Genomic DNA, 20,669 nt, shown 5'->3' with positions numbered 1-20,669 from the left:
TCCTTCAAATAATACACCTAATTCAAAAATTAAAGTTGACCAAAAAATACAAAACAGGTTGAGTATTTTAACTATACATTTTTCAGAATTGGACAAACTACACAGCAATACTGTTATTACCTGAGAAAAGGAGAAGAAAGAGGAAGAATTTTCAACACTTTTTCTCTCAATTTTCCCTCTCTTCCTCTCTCCTCCGTGACAGCTACTACCATTGCAGAACTGGGTCGAAGAACAAATTCATATGTAAACCAAAATTCTGAAGTAAAAAAACCCCGGATTTTAAAATGGGTAATATGATGGGTTGCTTTGGAAGATCCACCACCCCAGATTTACTCCCTGAAATTCTCACTCCTAATACTTCTTCAGGTACTCACCTTTTTCTCTTTCTTTTGGAATTCTTCATTTTTTCTACAAAAAGCTCTCATCTTTTTTGGTGGGTCTGTAAATTTTGTTGATATTTTTTTTTTCTGAAACTTTGGTCTTCAAATTGGTTATTTATGTGAAGTTAATTCCTCATTTTTACATTAAAATAAAATGTGTTTTTGTTTGGTCTTCAAATTGGTTATTTATTTCGATTTTTACAGGAATTTCAGGTAGAAATGCATCAGGAAAAGGGTATTCAGAAAGCAGTAGTTCAGGGTATAGTGGGTTTTCCTTTGGAGATCAGCTTAGTGTTGGGGAAACATCACCCAGTGGAGAATTATTGGAAAAACCCAATTTAAGGATTTTCAGTTTTGCGGAATTAAAGAATGCTACTAAGAATTTTAAGTCTGAAACACTTCTGGGTGAAGGAGGGTTTGGAAGGGTTTACAAGGGTTGGATTGATGAGAAGGGTAGTGTGACTTCTAAAAGTGGGTTGAAACTTGCTGTGGCTATTAAGAAGTTGAATTCTGAGAGTATGCAGGGTTTTGAAGAATGGCAGGTAATCAATTCATTTCATATCATCCTACATTTTTCGGTTTTGATTTACGCAGTTCTAAGGCCTAACTATAAGCATTGGATATGTTTCGTAAAATGAACGTAATATTAGTTTAGGAATGCATGACAAAATCACAAGTCGAGTGGTGTTATTAATGTTTAGCTAATGGCCTGATGCTTATTGTTTCTTCTTTTAGTCTCTTATTATGCTGGGCTGGCTGCCTGGCTAACTATGATTATCATTCAGTCACTAGGAGTTCTAGATGCTACAGTTGGGAACCAGTAAGCATTGTCGTTGAGAGCGAATAGTAGAACCTAGGATTGACTGTTTATTGGGTTCTTTTTGTGATGATGCTTCTTGTGTTGATTTTTAAATGAATAGTATATGATTTATTGATTGTGTTTAACTAGCTTTTGTTTAATTGTAAATATTTTAAGAGGTAAAGAGTAAAAGTTGTAATTAGGACTTTTGCATCAAAAAGGAAAGAAGATACTTACCTCTTGGATAGTTGGTAGGTTAATGGGGAGGCAGTTGGTGTTGTCCCCCCCCTTCTTTTGTGACTTTGGTTCTTTATGCATGATGTTGCTAAGGTTTAATTTCTCAAGTTGTGATTTTATATCTTTTTTTTTTTATCAGCATTTCTTAGTCTCGACGATTGAAATTTGATTTGTTAGTCTTCAGTAGTTGAACAAAAACTTGTATCATTATCGTAAAAGTTAGGTTATTATAAATACTGATCAGAATTAATATTTGACATTTTCAAAAAATCGAATTGCTACAGTGCTGATAGTTACTGCCTAATTACGCATGTATATGTTGGAAGTCATGTAAAAAGATATTAGTGACCATTTCTTAACACTTTAACAGCTAATAACTGTTCTTTTGAAGTACTGAATGAACCAAGATGGTTAAGCTACCCTGATGCCAATGTTTTAAGTTTATTACCGCAGGGATAAGGGCTTCAAATCAACCATTAAATTGCTCATATGCTACCTTTTTTTTTTTGTCAATTTGGTTTTAATAAAATGAAAAAGAGCATTCCAAAGTTACATGTAAGGGGGGAAAAAATCTGTGCATGTATCCAGCTGATGAATAGATATGATCAGCGGGAAACCCATCATCATAATGCATCGGGTTTTGTTTATAGTTAATTTATCTGACAGGAAAACCTTCCTATTGGGGTTGTGTCTTATTTGCTGCTTCTGCTAAAAAATGCAGTCGGAGGTGAACTTCTTGGGAAGGCTGTCCCACCCCAATCTGGTTAAATTGTTGGGATATTGTTGGGAGGATAAGGAATTGCTTCTTGTGTATGAATACTTGCCGAAAGGAAGCTTGGAAAATCATCTATTCAGAAGTAAGTTTGAAGAGATTGATTGTCGATAATGCTATGCTTTTTAAGAAAAAGCTAACTCTCTTTTAATTTATAGGGAATACCACCGTGGAACCACTCAGCTGGAACAGGCGGATGAGCATAGCTTTGGGAGTAGCTCGAGGCCTAGCCTTTCTGCATAATTCAGACAAACAAGTGATATATAGAGATTTCAAAGCTTCAAATATACTTCTTGATGTGGTATTGTGGACGATTATATACTGTTTTCTTTATAATAGCTTGGCTACTGTGGTAATATGTTTAAATGCTCTGTAGTAACTACTAGTAAAGTAGTAAGTAGTAAGACAATGAGAATTAAAGGAAGCAACGTATAGCTATGACCTCATTACTTAGGCTGTGTGACTTTGTTCTATCAGATATCATCTTAAATCTCTGCTACTCATGTGAGAATTTGGAAATGTATCTCTGCACACAAATGATATATTTATGTTAATATATTTGACAAGGATAAACAATTCTGTTAAAAGTTTAAGCTGCATTACTATTACGAAATTGTCATCATGTTATGTTTGTCAGGAAATCGCTTGTAATGTTCATTCATCTGTTCCCTTTTTACATGACTGCAGAATTATGATGCAAAGATATCAGATTTCGGTTTAGCTAAACTGGGGCCATCTGTTGGAAACTCGCATGTGACAACCAGAGTCATGGGCACCTATGGGTATGCTGCTCCAGAGTATGTTGCAACAGGTAATATTTCCTTGTGTTTCTACACATGACAGATTTAACAACTTAGAAATAATGAATTGATGATGGATAGATTAGGGCTGTGTACATTTTAGACCCACCTTAAACTCTCATCACTGGCGGGATCTGTACTGGAGGGGGATGCTTTTGTTTTAATAAATAAGGCTCTCCCTTGCGCAGTTCAACACATGGTTGTGAGAGGGAGGAAACAAGCCTACCTAAGGCCCAAAGGCCTACCACTTTAGGAGACACTGCCACCAGGGTTTGAACTGTGGTTATGATGTCAACCAAGATTCGGAAGTGTTGTGTTTTACAGACTACCTTTGCTGTGCATGACGGCTCTGTTCAGTGTTCACATAAACAGCCTTATATGGCTGAACGCCTGAACAGAGTTTATTTTTTGCTTTTTTCTGAACTTTAACTTATATTTTGCTGAAAGTATGTGTGCCCAATGTTCCTCAGGTCACTTGTATGTGAATAGTGATATATATGGATTTGGAGTTGTGCTGCTTGAGATGTTAACTGGGTTGCGAGCAGTTGATTTGAACCGACCAAAAGGGCAGCAAAATCTTGTAGAATGGATGGGACCTTATCTCTCCAACAACAAAAAGTTGAGAATCGTCATGGATTCACGCCTTGAGGGTCAATATTCGCTCAAGGCAGCATTTGAATTGGCTCAACACACTTTAAAATGTCTCCGGGTAGATCATAGAACTCGCCCTAGCATGAAGGAGGCGGTGGAAGTGCTACAAAAAGTTGAAGCCATCAAGGTCAAAGAAAACAGAGGACGCCCTGGAGAAAAATCTCCATCCAATGATAAAAAATCTGATAATTCTCGACGTTCTCCTTACCATCCACGACACCGTGACCCAAGGACAAGGATGGAATCTCAGTCACCGAAAGAGCGGTAAAACTGCACAGTACAATGTAAGACAAGAGGTTTGCTCATGAAATTCCCGAAATACATAATGGGTTCTTTTGTTAATGAGCAATTTGTTTGCCATGTCGAGCGATTTTTATTGTTGATCTTGTCAAATCATGTTGTAAATTGTTTGGTTAATGGATATGGGGCTAATTTATGAGATAAAGGCTACTCGCCCTGCTTATCTTCAAGCTATTAAATGATTGTCTAGTAGTTTATCTTATTTAGTTTGCCTAGTCGTCTAATTCAGCTTCACTTTTGTATATCCATCCAGTGATTTTCATATGATTACATGATTCGTAATTCACTGTAATTGCTCGGTGAATGTAAGTGTGTATGTACATGATTCGTAATTCACTGTAATCGCTTGATAATTAGTTGTGAGCTTTTTGTTTGCATAAAAATAACATGACAAAGAAGAAATTAAACTTTGAAGTTAATCACAACATGCATAATTGAAACTAGTTTGCTTCCAAAAGTCTTGAATTATAGGCTGTGTAACCAACTGTGATCACCCTGGTAAGGATATTTTAAACTGCCGTGCCGTTTCGAAAGAGCATGAAAGGTGTGGGGGCAACCAGATTAATTACGTCGCGATGGTTGGTTGAGATTATATGCAATTATTAAGGTCTTATTGATTGATGTATTCATCCAGTCATTCTCCCTAACAACAGATCGTTGTCTTTAATGGAATACCGGTACCAGTAGAAGTAAATTGTGTAGTTGGCAATGAATTCCAATGATGATGATCAATTCTATTAGTTTGATCGCTTTAACTGCTGTATCATAGGAGGAACCACCTGTACGCTGTATCCATGAAAATGTGGACCACTGTGACTACGACAGTGACCGGATCATGCGTGTTATCCAACTTATTTTACAGGGCACCTGTAATGTTAGATGATTTACTCTGCAGGAGTTAATCTGCAGCAACTGCGACTAGGTCATCTGTATTGACTATTGAAAGACTGGCAGTGCCGGCTTGCACATGGAATTGGTGATACCATGATCAGTAGTTTTAGTGATAGGCATAGACATAGACAGACATAGTCGGGTTAGATTGAAATCGAGAGGAGGGGAATTGCCAGATTTGCCAGCCGAAGATGATCAGGCACAAGTTGAGCACCAAGTGAGGAGTGCCTGCAGAATAAGTTAAAGTCTAAAGTTATACATGCACCAACTTGACATACTTTGAACAATTGATGGTCTGGGTTCGATTGGGGGACCGAGATGGTTTTCCCCGTTGGACTGCAGTCCAAATCCAAGAGCTCTCCCCTATGAAACTAAAAGTTCCTACCCCAAGCCCAAGCCCCTACCCCTGCTCCTTTATCTCCCTGGTTGCTTCTCTGTCATTTACTTCTAATTTTTCTTCTTCTACTTCTTTTGATTTTTTTGTAAGCGTGACTGTGTCTGTCTCTGCAGTGTATATATGCAGGGATTGACGGCAGCAGGCCAGGACTTGTAAGGCAGCACCATAAGATTAGACAGTAAGATCCAATCTCAGTTTCTTTCTCTTGGTCTGGAACTAATTGTTGCATAACAATGGATATAGTTTGATTATTCTTTTTTTCATCCAATTTAACCAAGTAGAGGCCATTTACGAAATCTAATAGTCAACGAAAAGAACTCATTTTGTAACAGGTCACCATTTTTCCGAAGATTCCAAACTAGTAAGGATTATATGTGAACGTAACTATATATTAATTCTAAGCTTATTATTTGTCAACTTTTTTCTTTCAAATTAAAATACTTATATCACATTAAAATTAAATTTTATGTGAAAGGAGTATTTATTATTCTCTTTCACAAACAAAATACTTGAATAGTATATATGTAACAAGACACAACACATACAGAATTACAGAGTGATGTAGCTGGTAATGGACTAATGGTGGTAGGGTGAATTTTACAGGCTATTCTGGCCAGAAGAGCCTCAATTTGTTCCGATGGCAGCAAGATTTAGAGCCAAAATCGTTCCTTTTGGGTTGTGGGCGCATATGATTTCTTTGAAGTGAGTCCAAATGGCTTTAATTAATTTACTTTTAGTATTTGGTGCATTTCTTTCTATTTGTTGATGATCTTGGTCTTGGTAAATGATACAGTGCTATTATAAGCTCATTTGAATGTAGTATTTGATCATTTTAGTGTTCAAATATTGCAGCTATTTGCAGATTACCATGATTCAACAAAGATTTCTTTCATCAAAGATGCAATTGAAGCAGAAACAAATTTAGAATTGAAACCGATAAAATGTTTTTCTACTTTTTATCACATTGTCCCAACCTCTTTCCACGCTACTCCGGAATTAGAAAATGAGACTTATAATCCGGAAATTTGAAAATTGCATACATGACTATTATTTTGGGATAAAGGGAATAGTCACTAAAAATAGTATGGTAGAGGGGGGTGTACCACGTGCATGATACACTCGGAAGTACATTACATATAAATAAAAGAACATTGGGACAAATTTAATGTTCTTTTATTTATGTAATGTTCTTTTTATGAAGCCCCATTTATATGTAATGTTCTTTATTTTATATGTAATGTTCATTTCACCCATTCATTTTCTCTCTCTTCGATACTCTCTCTCCTCTCCCTCTAACTTCTTCTTCCATTTTATTTCTTGATTTTTATAGTTTTTATGTGTTTAATTCATCACTCATAAACACATTTATACTAGATTTTACACTCCAAAATCCGAATTTTACAACCAAATTTTCGGATTTTTCATGATTTGAGAATTTTGGGTATTTTTATTTTGGCTAAAAAACTTGCAATTGAGTGTTCAACTTGCTTGATTTCCACTATTAATTCACTTTACAAGGGTTTTCTACTCATTTGAGATATGACTTCTCTTTCTTTGTTCATCTTTATTCAACTTCATGAATATGAAACCCTAGGTTGTGCTTCAATAGTAAACTCTCTCTTTGCTTGTTATTTTTACCTATATTTTGTGTTTTGTGATAATGTTTGTTGTTCATATAAAGCTTTATTATCATGAAATTACTTGATTGTTTGAATTTTTGGCACTACCATTGTTGTTCATCATCTTCTTCCATGGGTTTGGGTAGTAGCATTTTTCCATTATTTATATGTAACGTTCTTTTTCGGGATAATGTTCTTTTATATATATATGTGTAATGTTATCTTATTTTTAAGTTATGTTCTTTTATTATATGTAATATTCTGTATTTTATATGTAACGTTCTTTTTTATGTACTCTATGTTCGTTTGTAATGTATAATAAATTATTATAACTACGATTTTTTTTTATTTATAAGTAATGTTCTTTTATTTATAGGTAATGTTATTTTAATTATAGGGTGATGTTCTCCGGGTGTATGAAATAATTATTGAATAGTCACAGGTTTCAAAAACTTAAGCGTAACATACTGTTGTGACTTGTGAACAGGACTGAGGGAATTGTTGCAAACCAACCACGGCAACCAGCAGTCCAGCACACACATTCCTATAACATTCTCGAAATTCCAGGACGTTTATACTATTTGTTCGGGAAACTAATAGAAACAGCAGGAGGTATAAGTTGATCTGATAACTACCATTCTAGCAAGTACCAATATGCACTTTGCTGTTGTATACTGTAGTTGTCTCGTGATATATTGATTCCCTTTCTGGTTCATGCATGTTCTAGTCTTTATAACTTAATAAGCAGATTGTTTTCTTGTTGCTTCCTTCTTTCATGCATTATTGGTTCCAAACTTCCAATTATTAACACAAGGCTGTGAATCTGTGATCATGGACTAATGTAGTAAAGGGCTAAAGGCTCTCGGCTGTTACGCGACACTTGACACACACACAAAGGAAAATAAGTAAATTTGCATAATCAAAATATGTATAATAGATTTGTAAAATCATTGGGCGCTTTAAATTAATTTGAATTAAGTTGGGAAAAGTAAACTGATTTTATTGTTTTCTTTTCCCCCAAAGATAGCTTCGACTATCAAGCTAAACTTTTTCACCTTCATTTAATCTCATCTCCTACTTTTGTTTGTTTTTCTTCTCTATTTCTTACGTACCATTGATTTTAGTTGTTGTTATTGTAGAAATAAAAATTATATTAATAATATAAATCTTTAATCAATTTTTTGATTAAATTTAAGACATTAACCTTTTTTTTTTTTTAAAGAAAACATTAACCTGATTTATTACTGTAATTAATGTTTAATTTACGATATTGATATTTCAACTTAAGAGTTATTCCTTGTCCATTTGCAATGGCTAAATCAAAAGCAGCGCACTTTTATTAACAAAATTGAAAATAGTAGTCGTGTATCGTGTACATAAAATAAATTAATCCACCCAAACAGACTTACCAATAATTGTAGTCTTGTGTAGACAACAATTTTTATAAATTGACCCAATTACCCGAATTAGACTGTTTATGAATAAAGACATACACTTCAAATTGACTACTACATTGACTTCTCTACTTCTCTCTCCTTTTTCTCTCTCATCCTAAATCCATGTCGGTTTCCGGCGTAGGCTACCTCGCCGGCGCCGGATTATCATCGACACCACTAACTTTGTTCGGCACTGCCTCATCACAGCGGCGGCCGGCGGTCATTATTGCAGTCAACGCAGAGCGTAAGCTTAATTCATGGCCGGCTTCCGCCGCAACAGCCACCGCAACGCCGACGGTAGAAGTGGCGGTAGGTCAGGATGATATTCATATCAACGGAAAAGCCTTTATTTCCGGCGCGATGGAAGAGGAGCAGGAAGTTAAGAGGAGTTGGAGGGATTACTTTGAATTGGCTAAGCTCTTTATCGGATCTGATGGTGGAAGTGGCCGTGGTCCGCCTCGTTGGTTTTCGCCATTGGAGACTGGGAAGAGAATGCCCAACTCTCCTCTTCTTCTCTACTTGCCCGGTATGTAATTTAATTCGAGTTTTGTATTACTCCGTTTATTTTTAGATGCAACATTATTAGATTCGGGTCTAAAAATATGCCGCAATTAAAAAAAAAAAAAACCGTAACTTGTTAATTGTACAATTGTACTGCATATATTTTTTTCTAAGTGCAACAGTTTGGATGGTATGGAGGTTTAACCATTTAATTGTGATTTTTATACATTTGCTTGAAAATTTTCGGGGTATTTGTTTATGGGGACCAAATGTCTTCATTGATTAGGCTAGGTGGGATATTTATATATCATCAGTATTTTTTTTTTCTTTTTGAAAATAAAAGTGCACCAAAGTGGACTATGATTTCGTTACTTGTTCCTAAAGGTTCTTTGAATGATTATCTTTTAGAGGAGAATTGACATATGAATTGCATTATTTGTTTGTATGAAGATGTTTGGCAAAACTCGCTTGGTAGTATAAATGACATATTGATGTCAAAGTTGTGTATCATTAGCATATGTGGTGATTTAATTCTTTATGCTAGGCTTGTGAGTGTGTAGCAGAAGTAAAGATATAGAAATAGAGATTAATAAATAGGAATAGATGTACTCCGTAAGGCAAGAGAAGTGCTCCCTCTGTGTTTCTTTTTGTTTGCTACATTTGACCCAAAAAGCTCTCACAAAAAGTGGGTTCATCGTGCAAAGAATAAGGGATTGAAGGGACTAAGGGAGTAATGAGAGGGACACACAATTTAAGGAGAGAAATATCCTTATATAGAGGGGGTGGGGACTGAGCACCTGAAATCCATGCAAAAACAGGAAAGTACAAACCCCTAAATGATTAGTGTGAGTATTGCAGATACAAGTCACTATTAGAAATTAAACTCTTAAAAGGAGCATTATGAAGAGGGATAGTGTAATCTTGAAATGCTTGTTGTTTGTGTGGCATCTTGTGGGCATTTGGGATGATCCAATGGCTGCATAACTTTTTCATATACTTAAACGAGGTATGTTGGCTACACGGGTTGGTTTACCAAGTTGTAGAAATGTGGAAAAAGCTCCAAATTTTCCGACATAAAAAATGATCTACATTTTTGCAAAAATATTGAAATTTGCCATCAATGAGTTAGGATTATGTAGAGCAAGTGCACTTGATTGGAGAAAGCTAGAGGCATTATTATTGGACCATGAAATCATAGACAAATTCGACAGTTCGATAGTGCCTTTTCAAAATTAGAAACAACCTATTATCCAATCTTCTACCAAACACATAAGTAACTAAACCACCTCGATCCTCTAATTTTTCACGGAAATTCTGTTTACCAAACGGATGAAACAGGGTTGCACATCTTATATAAGTATATAACTAGCAGTATGCCAGCGCGTTATGTTTAATCTTTCATTACTATTTTTCCCTTTGTTTTTCTTCCTTAAATTTTGAACTCATGGATTGATCAAATATAATTTTCAGGACTTGATGGTCTTGGATGTGGACTTGTTTTACAACAGCAAAAACTAGGCAAGTGAGTATTACATGCTCCATTACCTGTCAAGGATCTTCTTATGTATGGTGCTTGCACTTACCTGTCAACATTTGATGTGAACTAATGAGGTATTGTCTTCCTTTTCAAGGATTTTTAATGTATGGTGCTTGCACATACCTGTCAAGGACCGAACTCCATTTCAAGGTCTACCTCTTTCTCTTTCACTTTTGCAACATTAATTATATATACAACATTATGGAATTACATCTTATATAACAAATGTAAAAGAATTTTTATGTTGAACACATTATACATGTGCTACTCTCCTTTTCGTCTATTCCTCCTCTGTCCCATTTTGTATTATAGTAACCCCTTTACTACTATTATCATTCTCTCTATTATAGAATTGGTAATGCTGGTAGAGGAAACTGTTAGATCAGAGTATGGTTGTTATCCTGGGAGACCCATATATCTTGTTGGCGAATCGATGGGAGGATGTCTTGCATTAGCTGTGGCAGCTCGAAATCCTGATATTGATCTTGTACTCATTTTGGCTAATCCCGGTAAGAATTATTTTTGAGTAACTCGCTTGTGCTTGTAAATTTTTCTCTATCCATTTAAATTATTTTTGAGCTGAACTAGCATCAATCTTATTTCAAATTTCTAAAAAAATATGCCACTATCAGCTAAACCTTTATATGACACATTTTGTGAATCTTTCAATCAACAGTTAAAGTGTTACCCATATGATTTCATCTATTTGACTACTCAGAAAGTTTGGTTCTGCCACATGCAAATATTCTCTATTGTTGAAGTAAAATGACAGGACTTTTAAGACCCTTGATCAATGAGGTTTTACAAGGAGAATATGCAAGCTGGATATATTGTTAGAAACATCTCTCAGGAGATTAAAATATTGATTTAATTATGTCCTCACAAAATTTTGAAAATCCAGATCTTTTATTCTTTACCAAGACTGAATTCAACATTTTAAGTCAACCATCACTTTTCAGTGTGCTGCTAGGTTAATGTACATCCATCATACTATGTCTGGTGGCTACTTACTTCAGGAGAAGTCTAGACATAATTCACATAAATCTTTGATCACAGAGGAGGTTATTGTCAGCAGGCCACTCCACCAAAGCCGAATTTTACTGTGAAAAGGAACTGGGATTTTGCTTTCTTATGTATATTCTGTTACCCTGCATGTATTAGTAATTATAGTTGTTGATTTTGGTCTTGCAGCTACATGTTACAACAAGTCACACCTGCAATCTCTGTTACCTCTACTGGAAGTCATCCCTGATGAGCTTTCTCTGATTAGTTTACCATACACCCTCAGCCTAATGACAGGTATTGTTTCCTTTCTATTATTTCATTCTCTGATGTGTATCGCTTCATCTCTATGCCTGCAGTCTGTACACAGACTGAAGACTGGATAATATTTCCTATCTTCCTCTGTTCATTTAATAAAAAGATCACTGACACCTCTTTTATAAATCAGTTGCAGGATCCGGACTAATTTGTGTTTGTGGTCTTTTGTAATAGATTTGTATAATTTTATGCGAGTAATTGGGTTAAGTTTTAAGTGACTCATAATTAATGGATCTACACCTCAGAAATGACTATAAAGGTGAAATGTCAATGTCCAGCTGTGACTGGTGTCAACATTTGTGCTCCATATATTCAATTTCTTTCAGAAGCCAAGAGTATAGGGCAGCAGTATCAGTTATAATATATTTATCTAAGATAAAACAAGTATATATCAGAGAAAATGTATTTGTCAAGTGATCGTAGTTCCCATGTTGCCAGAAACAGCAGTGTAGGGTAGACCATTAACTGATTAAAATCTTTACTTTGAGAAATCAGCAAAACATAAAATGTGGAGTATTTTAGTCTTTTATTTTATCTCAGAGGATGTAATAAACTGGATATTCAATGAAAGAATTGATATCTATAAGAAAATGAGTTCGATTGATGAAATGAAACGTACAGAAAATTAATAAAAAATGCAAGCTTTCAACAGTTTAAGAGTCTTGTTCTTAAGAGGGGAGCTTAACTTCCATAAACATTATGAGCTGGACACAGTTTAGAAACTGAGTCGTTGATGGTTAACTTTATATTGTGGCTCCCTGATGATAGAGCTTCTAACTTCGTCACTACTCAGTACTCACCCATAATTAATTTTAGACAATGTAGTGAATATTCTGAATAATGAGACTTTTTCATGCTATTCCATATTGGGCTTCAACTACAAGAATTGGACTAATTAGCTTCTGGTTAGCAAAAAAATAAAATAAAAATAAAAAATCAAGCAATTGACAATTTCTTGACAATTTTTTCAGGTGAGCCCTTTAATCTGATCTCTTCTAGTGCGGGGAAAGGGATTGAACAACAGACAACATTGGAACAACTTTCTCAAGGTCTTGGTGAGCTGTCATCATACTTTTCTGTAAGGGTCAATACTTTTAATGAATCTCCATTGCATGCAATGTCTGACATCTTTGAGTCACTGTGAAATTGATTTGTGTAGTTTTGAATGTGTTGTTAGGCTTTTGAGCTTCTATGCTTGTTGCCAAAATTAAACTTTAAGGAAAGACATTATAGAACAATAACTCCTTTACATGCCGTTTTTTCACTCTACATGTCTGCCAGAAGACTTTCTCTTAATTCATGGACTGCAGGGATAATGAATGTTGTTTTGGGATTTGGGGGGAACTATGGGAGAGAAATTAAAAAAAAAATTAAACCCCTTTTACTCAATTTTCATGTCTTCTTTCTTATTTTATGTGAAATATTATTGTAGCCTTTTTGCTGAACATATCAATTCTCTACATATATGGCTTATTGTGTGGCTTTACTTTGTTGAAATATCAAATTGCTTATGAAAAATTGTTCTATTCATGTATGGTATTAGAATGCTATTTTCTTGTCTTTTTATAACCAACAACTAAATAAGAAATGGGTTCTTGGTTGAGCTCATAGTTCATGGCTGGAATTTTCTTAAAGTGAACATGTTTCTTTTAATTATTAATGTATTGGTGCTCAATCTAATTTGCAGAACGTGCAACAGTTATATTGTTGTATTTGTCTGAACAATTGAGACCCAGTTTGTTTATTCACATATTACCTACTTAAAAGACATTCATGATTAAGGTTGCAGGTCTTGGCTGATATCCTTCCTAGAGACACACTTTTGTGGAAGCTGCAGATGATGAAATCAGCTTGCTCATATGCCAATTCGCGTTTACATGCTGTCAAAGCTCAGATTCTAATTCTGGCCAGGTGGTCGTTCTTTTCGTCTCATAAGATTAATCTGTTAACATGTAAACACATATATCCTCTATTACCAGCTCTGATTTGCTTAAACCCCGAATAAAGCATGCTAGTTTAAATGTTTTCAGAGAAGCCATTTTGTTGTCTGCACTAGGTAAATACAAGTATATATTGAACTTTTGCAAGTACCACTCCTTTCTGTGTCAGGGTAAGGTTTGACTCATGGTGGCTATCCTCCACTTTTCACTTTCCTTTCTGAATTTCGGCTTTTATGTTATCTCAGTGGAAGGGATCCACTATTGCCAAGCTTGGAGGAAGCTGAAAGGATTCAAGGGGCTTTACCAAAACAAGAGATTCATGTGTTAAAGAACAGTGGTAAAATGCCAAAGTGTGAGATCCGCAAATTCAACGATTCTGGTCATTTTCTCTTCCTGGTTAGTTGAACTTTGTCCTTTCTTAAAGTTCAGGATCGCACATGCAAAATTGGATGCTCGTATGACATAGTTAATCCCAAATGTAAATATCTATGTAATACTTGTGAGTGTTGTGACACATATAATTGTATTGCAATGGCATTTTCATGTGGAGGGAATGTTATCTGAGTAATATTTTAGAGAGACAAAAATGCATTTGAATTTTGAAGACCCCAGGGAATGATAGTACCCTGTTAATCTCATCACTTATTAGTTATTATATTGTGTGCTTATCTACTCCCTCCGTATTTTAATACTTGCTCCATTTCTCCTGGACACGTATGTCGATGCAAATCTTTGATCAATGATATCTTTAATTATCAATAAGTTATTCATTGAATTGATTCCAACAAGTACCCACAAGACTATATTTTTTCTTATGTATAAATCACAAACATTAGTCAAAGTAAGTCAAATAAAATAGTGCAAAAAGTGCAAATGGAGCAAGTATTATAATACGGAGGGATATCATTTATGATATTCAGATACATTTCTGAAATATGCAAGCTCATCTTCGAAACTTTGCAAATTCACTGTATGCAAATTTACATACAGATCCATTTTCAGAAAAATGTATGTTCATATCACTCTATCTAAGGTGTACGCTCTATTATTTACGCACATAGGTGCACGGTATGATGATAGTAATCTGTCACCCTGTTCTCCTCCTCCCTCCCTGGAAAAAGCAAGGAATCCATCGTTTATTTCTTCTTTAATTGTATTTTATTTATTTCTAGCAAGGGAAGTCAGAAATTTTTTTTCCCTTGTCTCTTCAAGATGAGAGGTTATTAAGTTTTCTTTGTTATTTTAACCTGATAATCCTGGCGACTCTCCTATGAATTAGGAACATTTGGTTACTTCTTTTGCACCCTTTGTAAAAAGTTACTTCTTGATTTAGTATATAGGTAATCTGTTTTGTTTGTTTGTTTGTTTGATTTTTTTTTTTTTTTTTTAATTATCTACCTTTTCTCTTATATTGTGTGGGTAATGTGACTAATTCACTATATAGTATAGAAGAATCTCATGTCCTTCGTCAGTTTGTCTTGTGCACACAATATTAATTTTGCCTCTGACCCCAAATGTTCAGTCTCTTCTGCTTTTAACTTCCCTATCTTGCAATAAATGTACTTGTCTTTACATGATCCTTCATTTTCTTGCTGATTTTCTCTTCTAGTCTTCACAATTTTTTTATTATGTCCTTATTTCACAGGAAGATGATGTTGATTTAGTGACCATTATAAAGGGCACAAGTCTCTATCGCCGTGGTAAATTCCATGACTATATTTCTGACTATTTGCCTCCCACTGAAGCTGAATTTAAGAAAACAGCTGAATCATTCAGGTATATAATCAATTTTAGTATATATTACCTAAATGAACAGCAGTAAAGACACCAGATGTGGAAAAGTTCAAGAAGGGAGAAAAGAAAACTTTCGATGTTATATAAATCATATAGCCCCTTCATTACAAGATGTACGACATTTTAGCAAAACCTTTTGTTTCAAATACTAGTCATTCTACAATTTCAACGGTAAATTAGTGATTTATTCCATTCCATCAATGTAATACGGAGTATTATGTCAATTGACATTATCAAAGCTATTCTTTTTTTAATTTTTTCTAAAATTAAACTGATTTTTTTAATGTTTACATAAGTGGTTAAATTGCGTTATGTTTTGATCAGGAAGGAACAATGAGAAACTCTAATAATACGGTTTAGATGTTTAATGCTGTGTGGATCTTGAAAATAATTGTCTTCAATTCATCATTGATCACAGATGGCTTGAAATTGCTACTGGACCGGTAATGCTCTCTACTTTGGAGAATGGTGATATTGTGCGAGGCCTTGCAGGAATTCCCAGTGAAGGTCCTGTTGTATATGTTGGCTATCACATGATACTGGGTTTGGAGATTTATCCCCTGGTAATAAATTTTATGTCAAAGAGAAATATCCTCATGAGGGGGCTTGCACATCCTATGATTTTTGCAAAGCTGCAAGAAGATGCCCTGGATCTTTCTATGTTCGATTCATATAGGATCATGGGTGCAGTTCCAGTCTCGGCCAGTAACTTCTACAAGTTGCTTTCTTCAGGTTCTCACATTCTTCTGTATCCAGGAGGAATGCGTGAAGCTCTTCATAATAAGGTTCTGTCTCTCTTAGAATATTGCATGTTTTTCGAGTTAAGCTCTTTTTTGTGGAAGGTTAAGGCTTTAAACTATTTTGGTTTATTTAGCCGATCCCACTTATGGGATTAGGGCTTTGATTGATTGATTAATTGATTGATTTAAGGCTTTAAACTATAGATGAATGTCAAATGTATGTAGCTTTCCCCATTATAGGGTAACGTAGAATAGAGGTCTTTTTAGAAAGACCTGCAGTGAACCTTTTATAATGGGATAAGTGGATTTATAGGTAATTCTAGCAACTTAGCAGAGAGCTATTCTATAAAAGCAGGACCAGGACTCCTAGAGTAATATTAATAGTGTGATGCTAATTCATTAGGGAGCATCTACAACATTCTGTATCTTTTAAAGCCACTGCTGGGAAAGGAGGAGTGATCACTGGAGAAGACTTTGACAGAGAAGAGTGGAACTGATTCCTGCACCGTCTGTGATATTGAAATGCTATAGGAGAGCCCCCAGTCTACAGAGTCTAGAAATTTGCACCACTGCAACGGACAGAGATCTACGTGACTAAAGATAATAAAAGCACGGAAGAGGATTGTTGTTGTTGATTGATAGATGATAACCAAAAGGTTACACGATAGGTTAATGACTTGAGGCCATCACTCCAAGCTTTCCAATACAAATTTCTGAATACCCTTTCCCTTCTCATGCTACTACTACTTATACTACCCAGCTTGTTCTACTACATGACAAATGTCTTAATTGCTAACATTACTACTCCTTGTCCTCTTCCTAAAAGCAACTAAAAGCAACAACAAAGTAAACTAATAATCCAAAGTAGCAGATACACTCAAGGTGGAGCTTGTGAGTGTGTTGGGCTGGTGGTGTTTCCTTGCGCCTGCTGCTGTCCCTGACCTTGTCCCCTTTGCCTCCTGCTGTAGGTGTAACGGATAGGTGGTGGAGGAGCATTCATTGCAACCACATTATAATATTAGAACTTAAAAAGCTAACTCTAGCATTACCTCTTCTATCTTCTCTTCTCTTCTTACAAGATTAAGCACATGTATTATATTATGACTTCATTCTTGATTTTAGCATTTCTAGTTTAGATATACATTGAAGCATTCTCATTTGCACCTATGTAGACTTATGAATGGAAGTTGCTTAATTGACCAAAACTTACATTGCTCCCTATAAAATGTAAGGAAAATCAGCCAAGATGATAAAAACTCAATATTGTTTATCGATTTTGAGTGGTATCTTGCAGAAAACTTTTCAGCAACACAGGAATACTGCAACACACAATGCCTTCAATATCATTGCACTGCCTTAGAGAAAAAAAATTAACCTAGACGTCATATCTGAAAAGGGCCAGCTATTAGATGATCCATGAAATCTAGTATGCAAGTAAGAGTGCAATTTTGGATGATTTTGCACTTGTAAGTTAATATGCTTTAATAAGCAGTCATAAACTGATAATACAAGCTCCACTTTAGATGAGTTTAACCTTAACTGGAGAAAATTCTACCTTACGCTGTGACATAAGTTAATGAAGTTTATTGCAAAGCTTGTTTATTTGCTACTACAGTCATCAACACAAATACATCTGAAATTTCAAAAGTAATTTATAATTTATGGCATTAAAAATGCCAGAAGCAAAATGTTAAAAAGAGTAGAATCAATGATTATATAATCATGTGCCTTGTACATTAGTTTCCAAAGACTGCTAATTGACTTGGCAAATGTCTGTTAGTTAAAACATTGATTTTCGAGTAGATATGTGGGCTAATTACATACAGAGCTACTTAGAATTATATGCTGCATGTTTGAAACCCCCTCTCCTTTTTGGAATAGAAACACGGAAAACGCCTATGTAATAAATTATAAATGTGCCAAGTTTTACTCTCTATTGTAGTTCCTGGAATTAGATAAAAGTTGCAGATGCAAGTCTTGCATCTGTATGATTCATTGGAATGATTCTGTTGACTTTCTGTGACAATTTATAATTAGAATTTGATTAAATGTTGAGTAATGCAGGGTGAGGGATATCAGTTATTTTGGCCAGAAAGGTCTGAATTTGTGAGAATGGCTGCTAGATTTGGAGCCAAAATTATACCTTTTGGGGCTGTTGGAGAAGATGACATTTGTGAGGTTAGTTTGTGCTCCTCTGTAATACTTTGTCCATTAGAACTTTTTCAAGTTTGTCCATTCTGTACTACAAGTCTACAACAATGAGCTTATATGAAACTATATGCAAATTCATTCATACACACTCGTACGACACGATCCTTGGCTTACTGAGGATAGTGAGGTATGCAAGTTGTCGACAACCTGGTTCCCTGTAGATGTACTTTTTAACACTTGGTTTAAGCTATACAACTTGTTTGTCTCACTACTTTCATCCATAAATTGCTTGAAATTTTTTATGTATGAATTTTCTTTTGGTTCGGTTTAATATATGAAATAGTTGCATTTCTCCAGATTCTACTAGACTCAGAAGATCAGATGAAGATTCCATACCTCAGAGAAACAATAGAGAAACGAACTACTCAGTTTAAATTAAGGTAATTCTGATCCTGATTCTGACCTGACAAGAATTTTATATGAGCCATTAAACAAACAACAAAGGCTTGCAATAATATGAAAGCATATGCATGCCCCATTCAATCTGCTCATCTACGAGCTAACCTTTGTTATTAATGGTAGGACTGACATGGAAGGGGAAGTTGCAAACCAACCTGCGTATTTACCAGGACTTCTGCCAAAACTTCCTGGCCGTTTCTATTTCCTGTTTGGTAAACCAATTGACACAGCAGGTATCTTTCTGATTTGCTTATGCGAAGATTCTATCTCATGTCTACTACTTCTCTATTCATCATCCAATCAACTTATCTTTTTAGTATTTTGTCAGTTATCTTTGCTATAAGCCTATAATGATATCGAATTTTGTTGTGTATTACAGGGATGAAACAGGAATTGAGAGACAGAGAGAAAGCTCATGAAGTGTATTTGCAAGTGAAGTCGGAGGTTGAGCGTTGCATCTCATATTTAAAAGAGAAAAGGGAAAAAGATCCCTACCGGAGTCTTGCTGCCCGAACATTGTACCACACCATTCATGGTTCCGAGGATGATGCTCCCACATTCGAGCTTTAATTATTATTTACATAATTACAAATGGTCCAGTCATCATATATACTTCCTACACAGCAAACGATTGGTGACTCAATTCTTTCTCTGCTTAATACGAAGTTAAAACTTCAACTTCGTATTGGTTCTGATAATATATGATGAAAAATTAACATTATGTAATTGCTGTATCGGTTTTTTATTCTTTTCATATTTGAATATAGATTTAGTACTGTTAAATAAGGTTGTGGTAATGTGGTCTATGATAATTTTCATAATTAAAGACTAGTTAACGTGTAAGCATTGAAACGCCACCCATAATAATGATCAATTATGCAAATATTGTGTTCAATTTGACTACTCTACTAGCTTAATTCTCCAACAATTTTTCTAAAGGTTTATGTTCTAAGTTTATTTTTGCTTAAAATAACTTATTCTACTTTCTAAGAGTAAGGCCAATATTTTATTAAGAATTGGGCGTGAGAATAGAAAACAATAGTATAATACAAGGTAAAGAATTACGAGAGAAAGGGATAGCTTAGTTGGTTAGAGATTACGAAGGAAAATAAATGGGTCGATTATTTTTTTACTTTTTTTGCGTTTGTCAACTCTTTTATAGAAATTTTTTATATTCTAAGTTAAAAATAATCTAATATTCAATCTATTTCACTATAATTGATGCTGCTAGAATGGGCTCACATTCCAATGCACAAATTTGACTTAATATATTCAAATATATAAGTAAAAAATTATACAAAATTGATATTAACACTCCCCTATATAATCAAAATTGGCACATGTGTGATGTGCTAATGCATGGTTGGCTTTGACCATCGTTATATATTATTATTAAAGATTAATAAAAATTATTACATGGGTAAATATTATAAAATTTCACATAAATACATATTTAAAAATATTTTACATGATACTAATTGTTTTTCATGAATTACTCAAAAATTAGTCTTTGATATGTGAATAATGAAAAGAAAAAAAATAAAAGTCAAATTGTGTCAATTATTATGAAATAGAGTGAGTATACTAGTAATAAAATCCAATCAAAGTTAATAAATGAATAATGCAAAAAGTTAAATTGTGTCAATAATTTTTTTAAAGTGGAGTAGTACTCTATTGATAATAATATATCAACGCAAATCATAGACAAAACCGCTACTTGAAATTGCGATTTTAGTACTTTCCTTGTGAACTGTGTAAACAATTGCTATTTATGATGAAGATCAAACTTGTATTTTTCCCCAAATTAGGTGATAGGTAAGATTAGTTAATTCGTATTTAATTGTATTTATTGAAAAATTGTACTTTAGAGTACTTAATATAACAATTACGTAATACTCTATCCGTTTCGTATTAATCGCAACATTTTCCTTTTACATTCGTTTTA

At 34.6% G+C, this 20,669-nt stretch overlaps 2 protein-coding genes across 4 annotated transcripts; both read left to right on the top strand.

Moving 5' to 3' along the window:
• The first annotated feature begins 57 nt into the window (after positions 1–57).
• LOC110694683 (probable serine/threonine-protein kinase PIX13) lies at positions 58–4,295 on the top strand. The gene is made up of 6 exons (XM_021871846.1): positions 58–366; positions 585–922; positions 2,138–2,273; positions 2,347–2,489; positions 2,876–2,999; positions 3,459–4,295. Exons 1-6 carry the CDS (start codon positions 285–287, stop codon positions 3,905–3,907), a joined length of 1,272 nt encoding a protein of 423 aa, XP_021727538.1. The 5' UTR covers positions 58–284; the 3' UTR covers positions 3,908–4,295.
• A 330-nt stretch (positions 4,296–4,625) lies between these two features.
• On the top strand, positions 4,626–19,627 carry LOC110694682 (acyltransferase-like protein At3g26840, chloroplastic). 3 transcript variants are annotated; one of them, XM_021871844.1, is made up of 18 exons: positions 4,626–5,255; positions 5,354–5,405; positions 5,831–5,929; positions 7,334–7,458; positions 8,425–8,808; positions 10,254–10,305; positions 10,415–10,470; positions 10,671–10,829; positions 11,512–11,619; positions 12,612–12,718; positions 13,430–13,551; positions 13,826–13,976; positions 15,226–15,356; positions 15,793–16,159; positions 18,179–18,292; positions 18,623–18,705; positions 18,848–18,957; positions 19,104–19,627. In XM_021871844.1, the coding sequence occupies exons 3-18, from the start codon at positions 5,865–5,867 to the stop codon at positions 19,292–19,294; spliced, it is 2,325 nt and encodes a 774-aa protein (XP_021727536.1). In that variant the 5' UTR covers positions 4,626–5,255; positions 5,354–5,405; positions 5,831–5,864; the 3' UTR covers positions 19,295–19,627. The 3 variants fall into 3 exon arrangements, with proteins under 3 accessions (XP_021727536.1, XP_021727535.1, XP_021727537.1); XM_021871843.1 differs by having other exon boundaries at positions 4,626–5,405; XM_021871845.1 differs by lacking the exons at positions 4,626–5,255; positions 5,354–5,405; positions 5,831–5,929 and having other exon boundaries at positions 7,369–7,458; positions 8,490–8,808.
• The last annotated feature ends 1,042 nt before the right edge of the window (positions 19,628–20,669 follow it).

Source organism: Chenopodium quinoa, unplaced genomic scaffold, assembly GCF_001683475.1.
Source record: "Chenopodium quinoa cultivar QQ74 unplaced genomic scaffold, ASM168347v1, whole genome shotgun sequence".
Taxonomy (NCBI): Eukaryota; Viridiplantae; Streptophyta; class Magnoliopsida; order Caryophyllales; family Amaranthaceae; genus Chenopodium; species Chenopodium quinoa.
This window is presented reverse-complemented; position numbering and strand designations above follow the sequence as displayed.

What these genes read in the sequence shown, in the direction of transcription:
- LOC110694682 (XM_021871844.1), top strand. Translation starts at nt 5,865, where the DNA reads ATGGCAGCAAGATTTAGAGCCAAAATCGTTCCTTTTGGGTTGTGGGCG. An exon ending in TCTTCTTCTCTACTTGCCCG is followed by an intron (nt 8,809 to 10,253) that starts GTATGTAATTTA and finishes TATAATTTTCAG; the next exon opens with GACTTGATGGTCTTGGATGT. An exon ending in CACCCTCAGCCTAATGACAG is followed by an intron (nt 11,620 to 12,611) that starts GTATTGTTTCCT and finishes CAATTTTTTCAG; the next exon opens with GTGAGCCCTTTAATCTGATC.
- LOC110694683 (XM_021871846.1), top strand. Translation starts at nt 285, where the DNA reads ATGGGTAATATGATGGGTTGCTTTGGAAGATCCACCACCCCAGATTTA. An exon ending in CACTCCTAATACTTCTTCAG is followed by an intron (nt 367 to 584) that starts GTACTCACCTTT and finishes CGATTTTTACAG; the next exon opens with GAATTTCAGGTAGAAATGCA. An exon ending in GGAAAATCATCTATTCAGAA is followed by an intron (nt 2,274 to 2,346) that starts GTAAGTTTGAAG and finishes TTTAATTTATAG; the next exon opens with GGAATACCACCGTGGAACCA.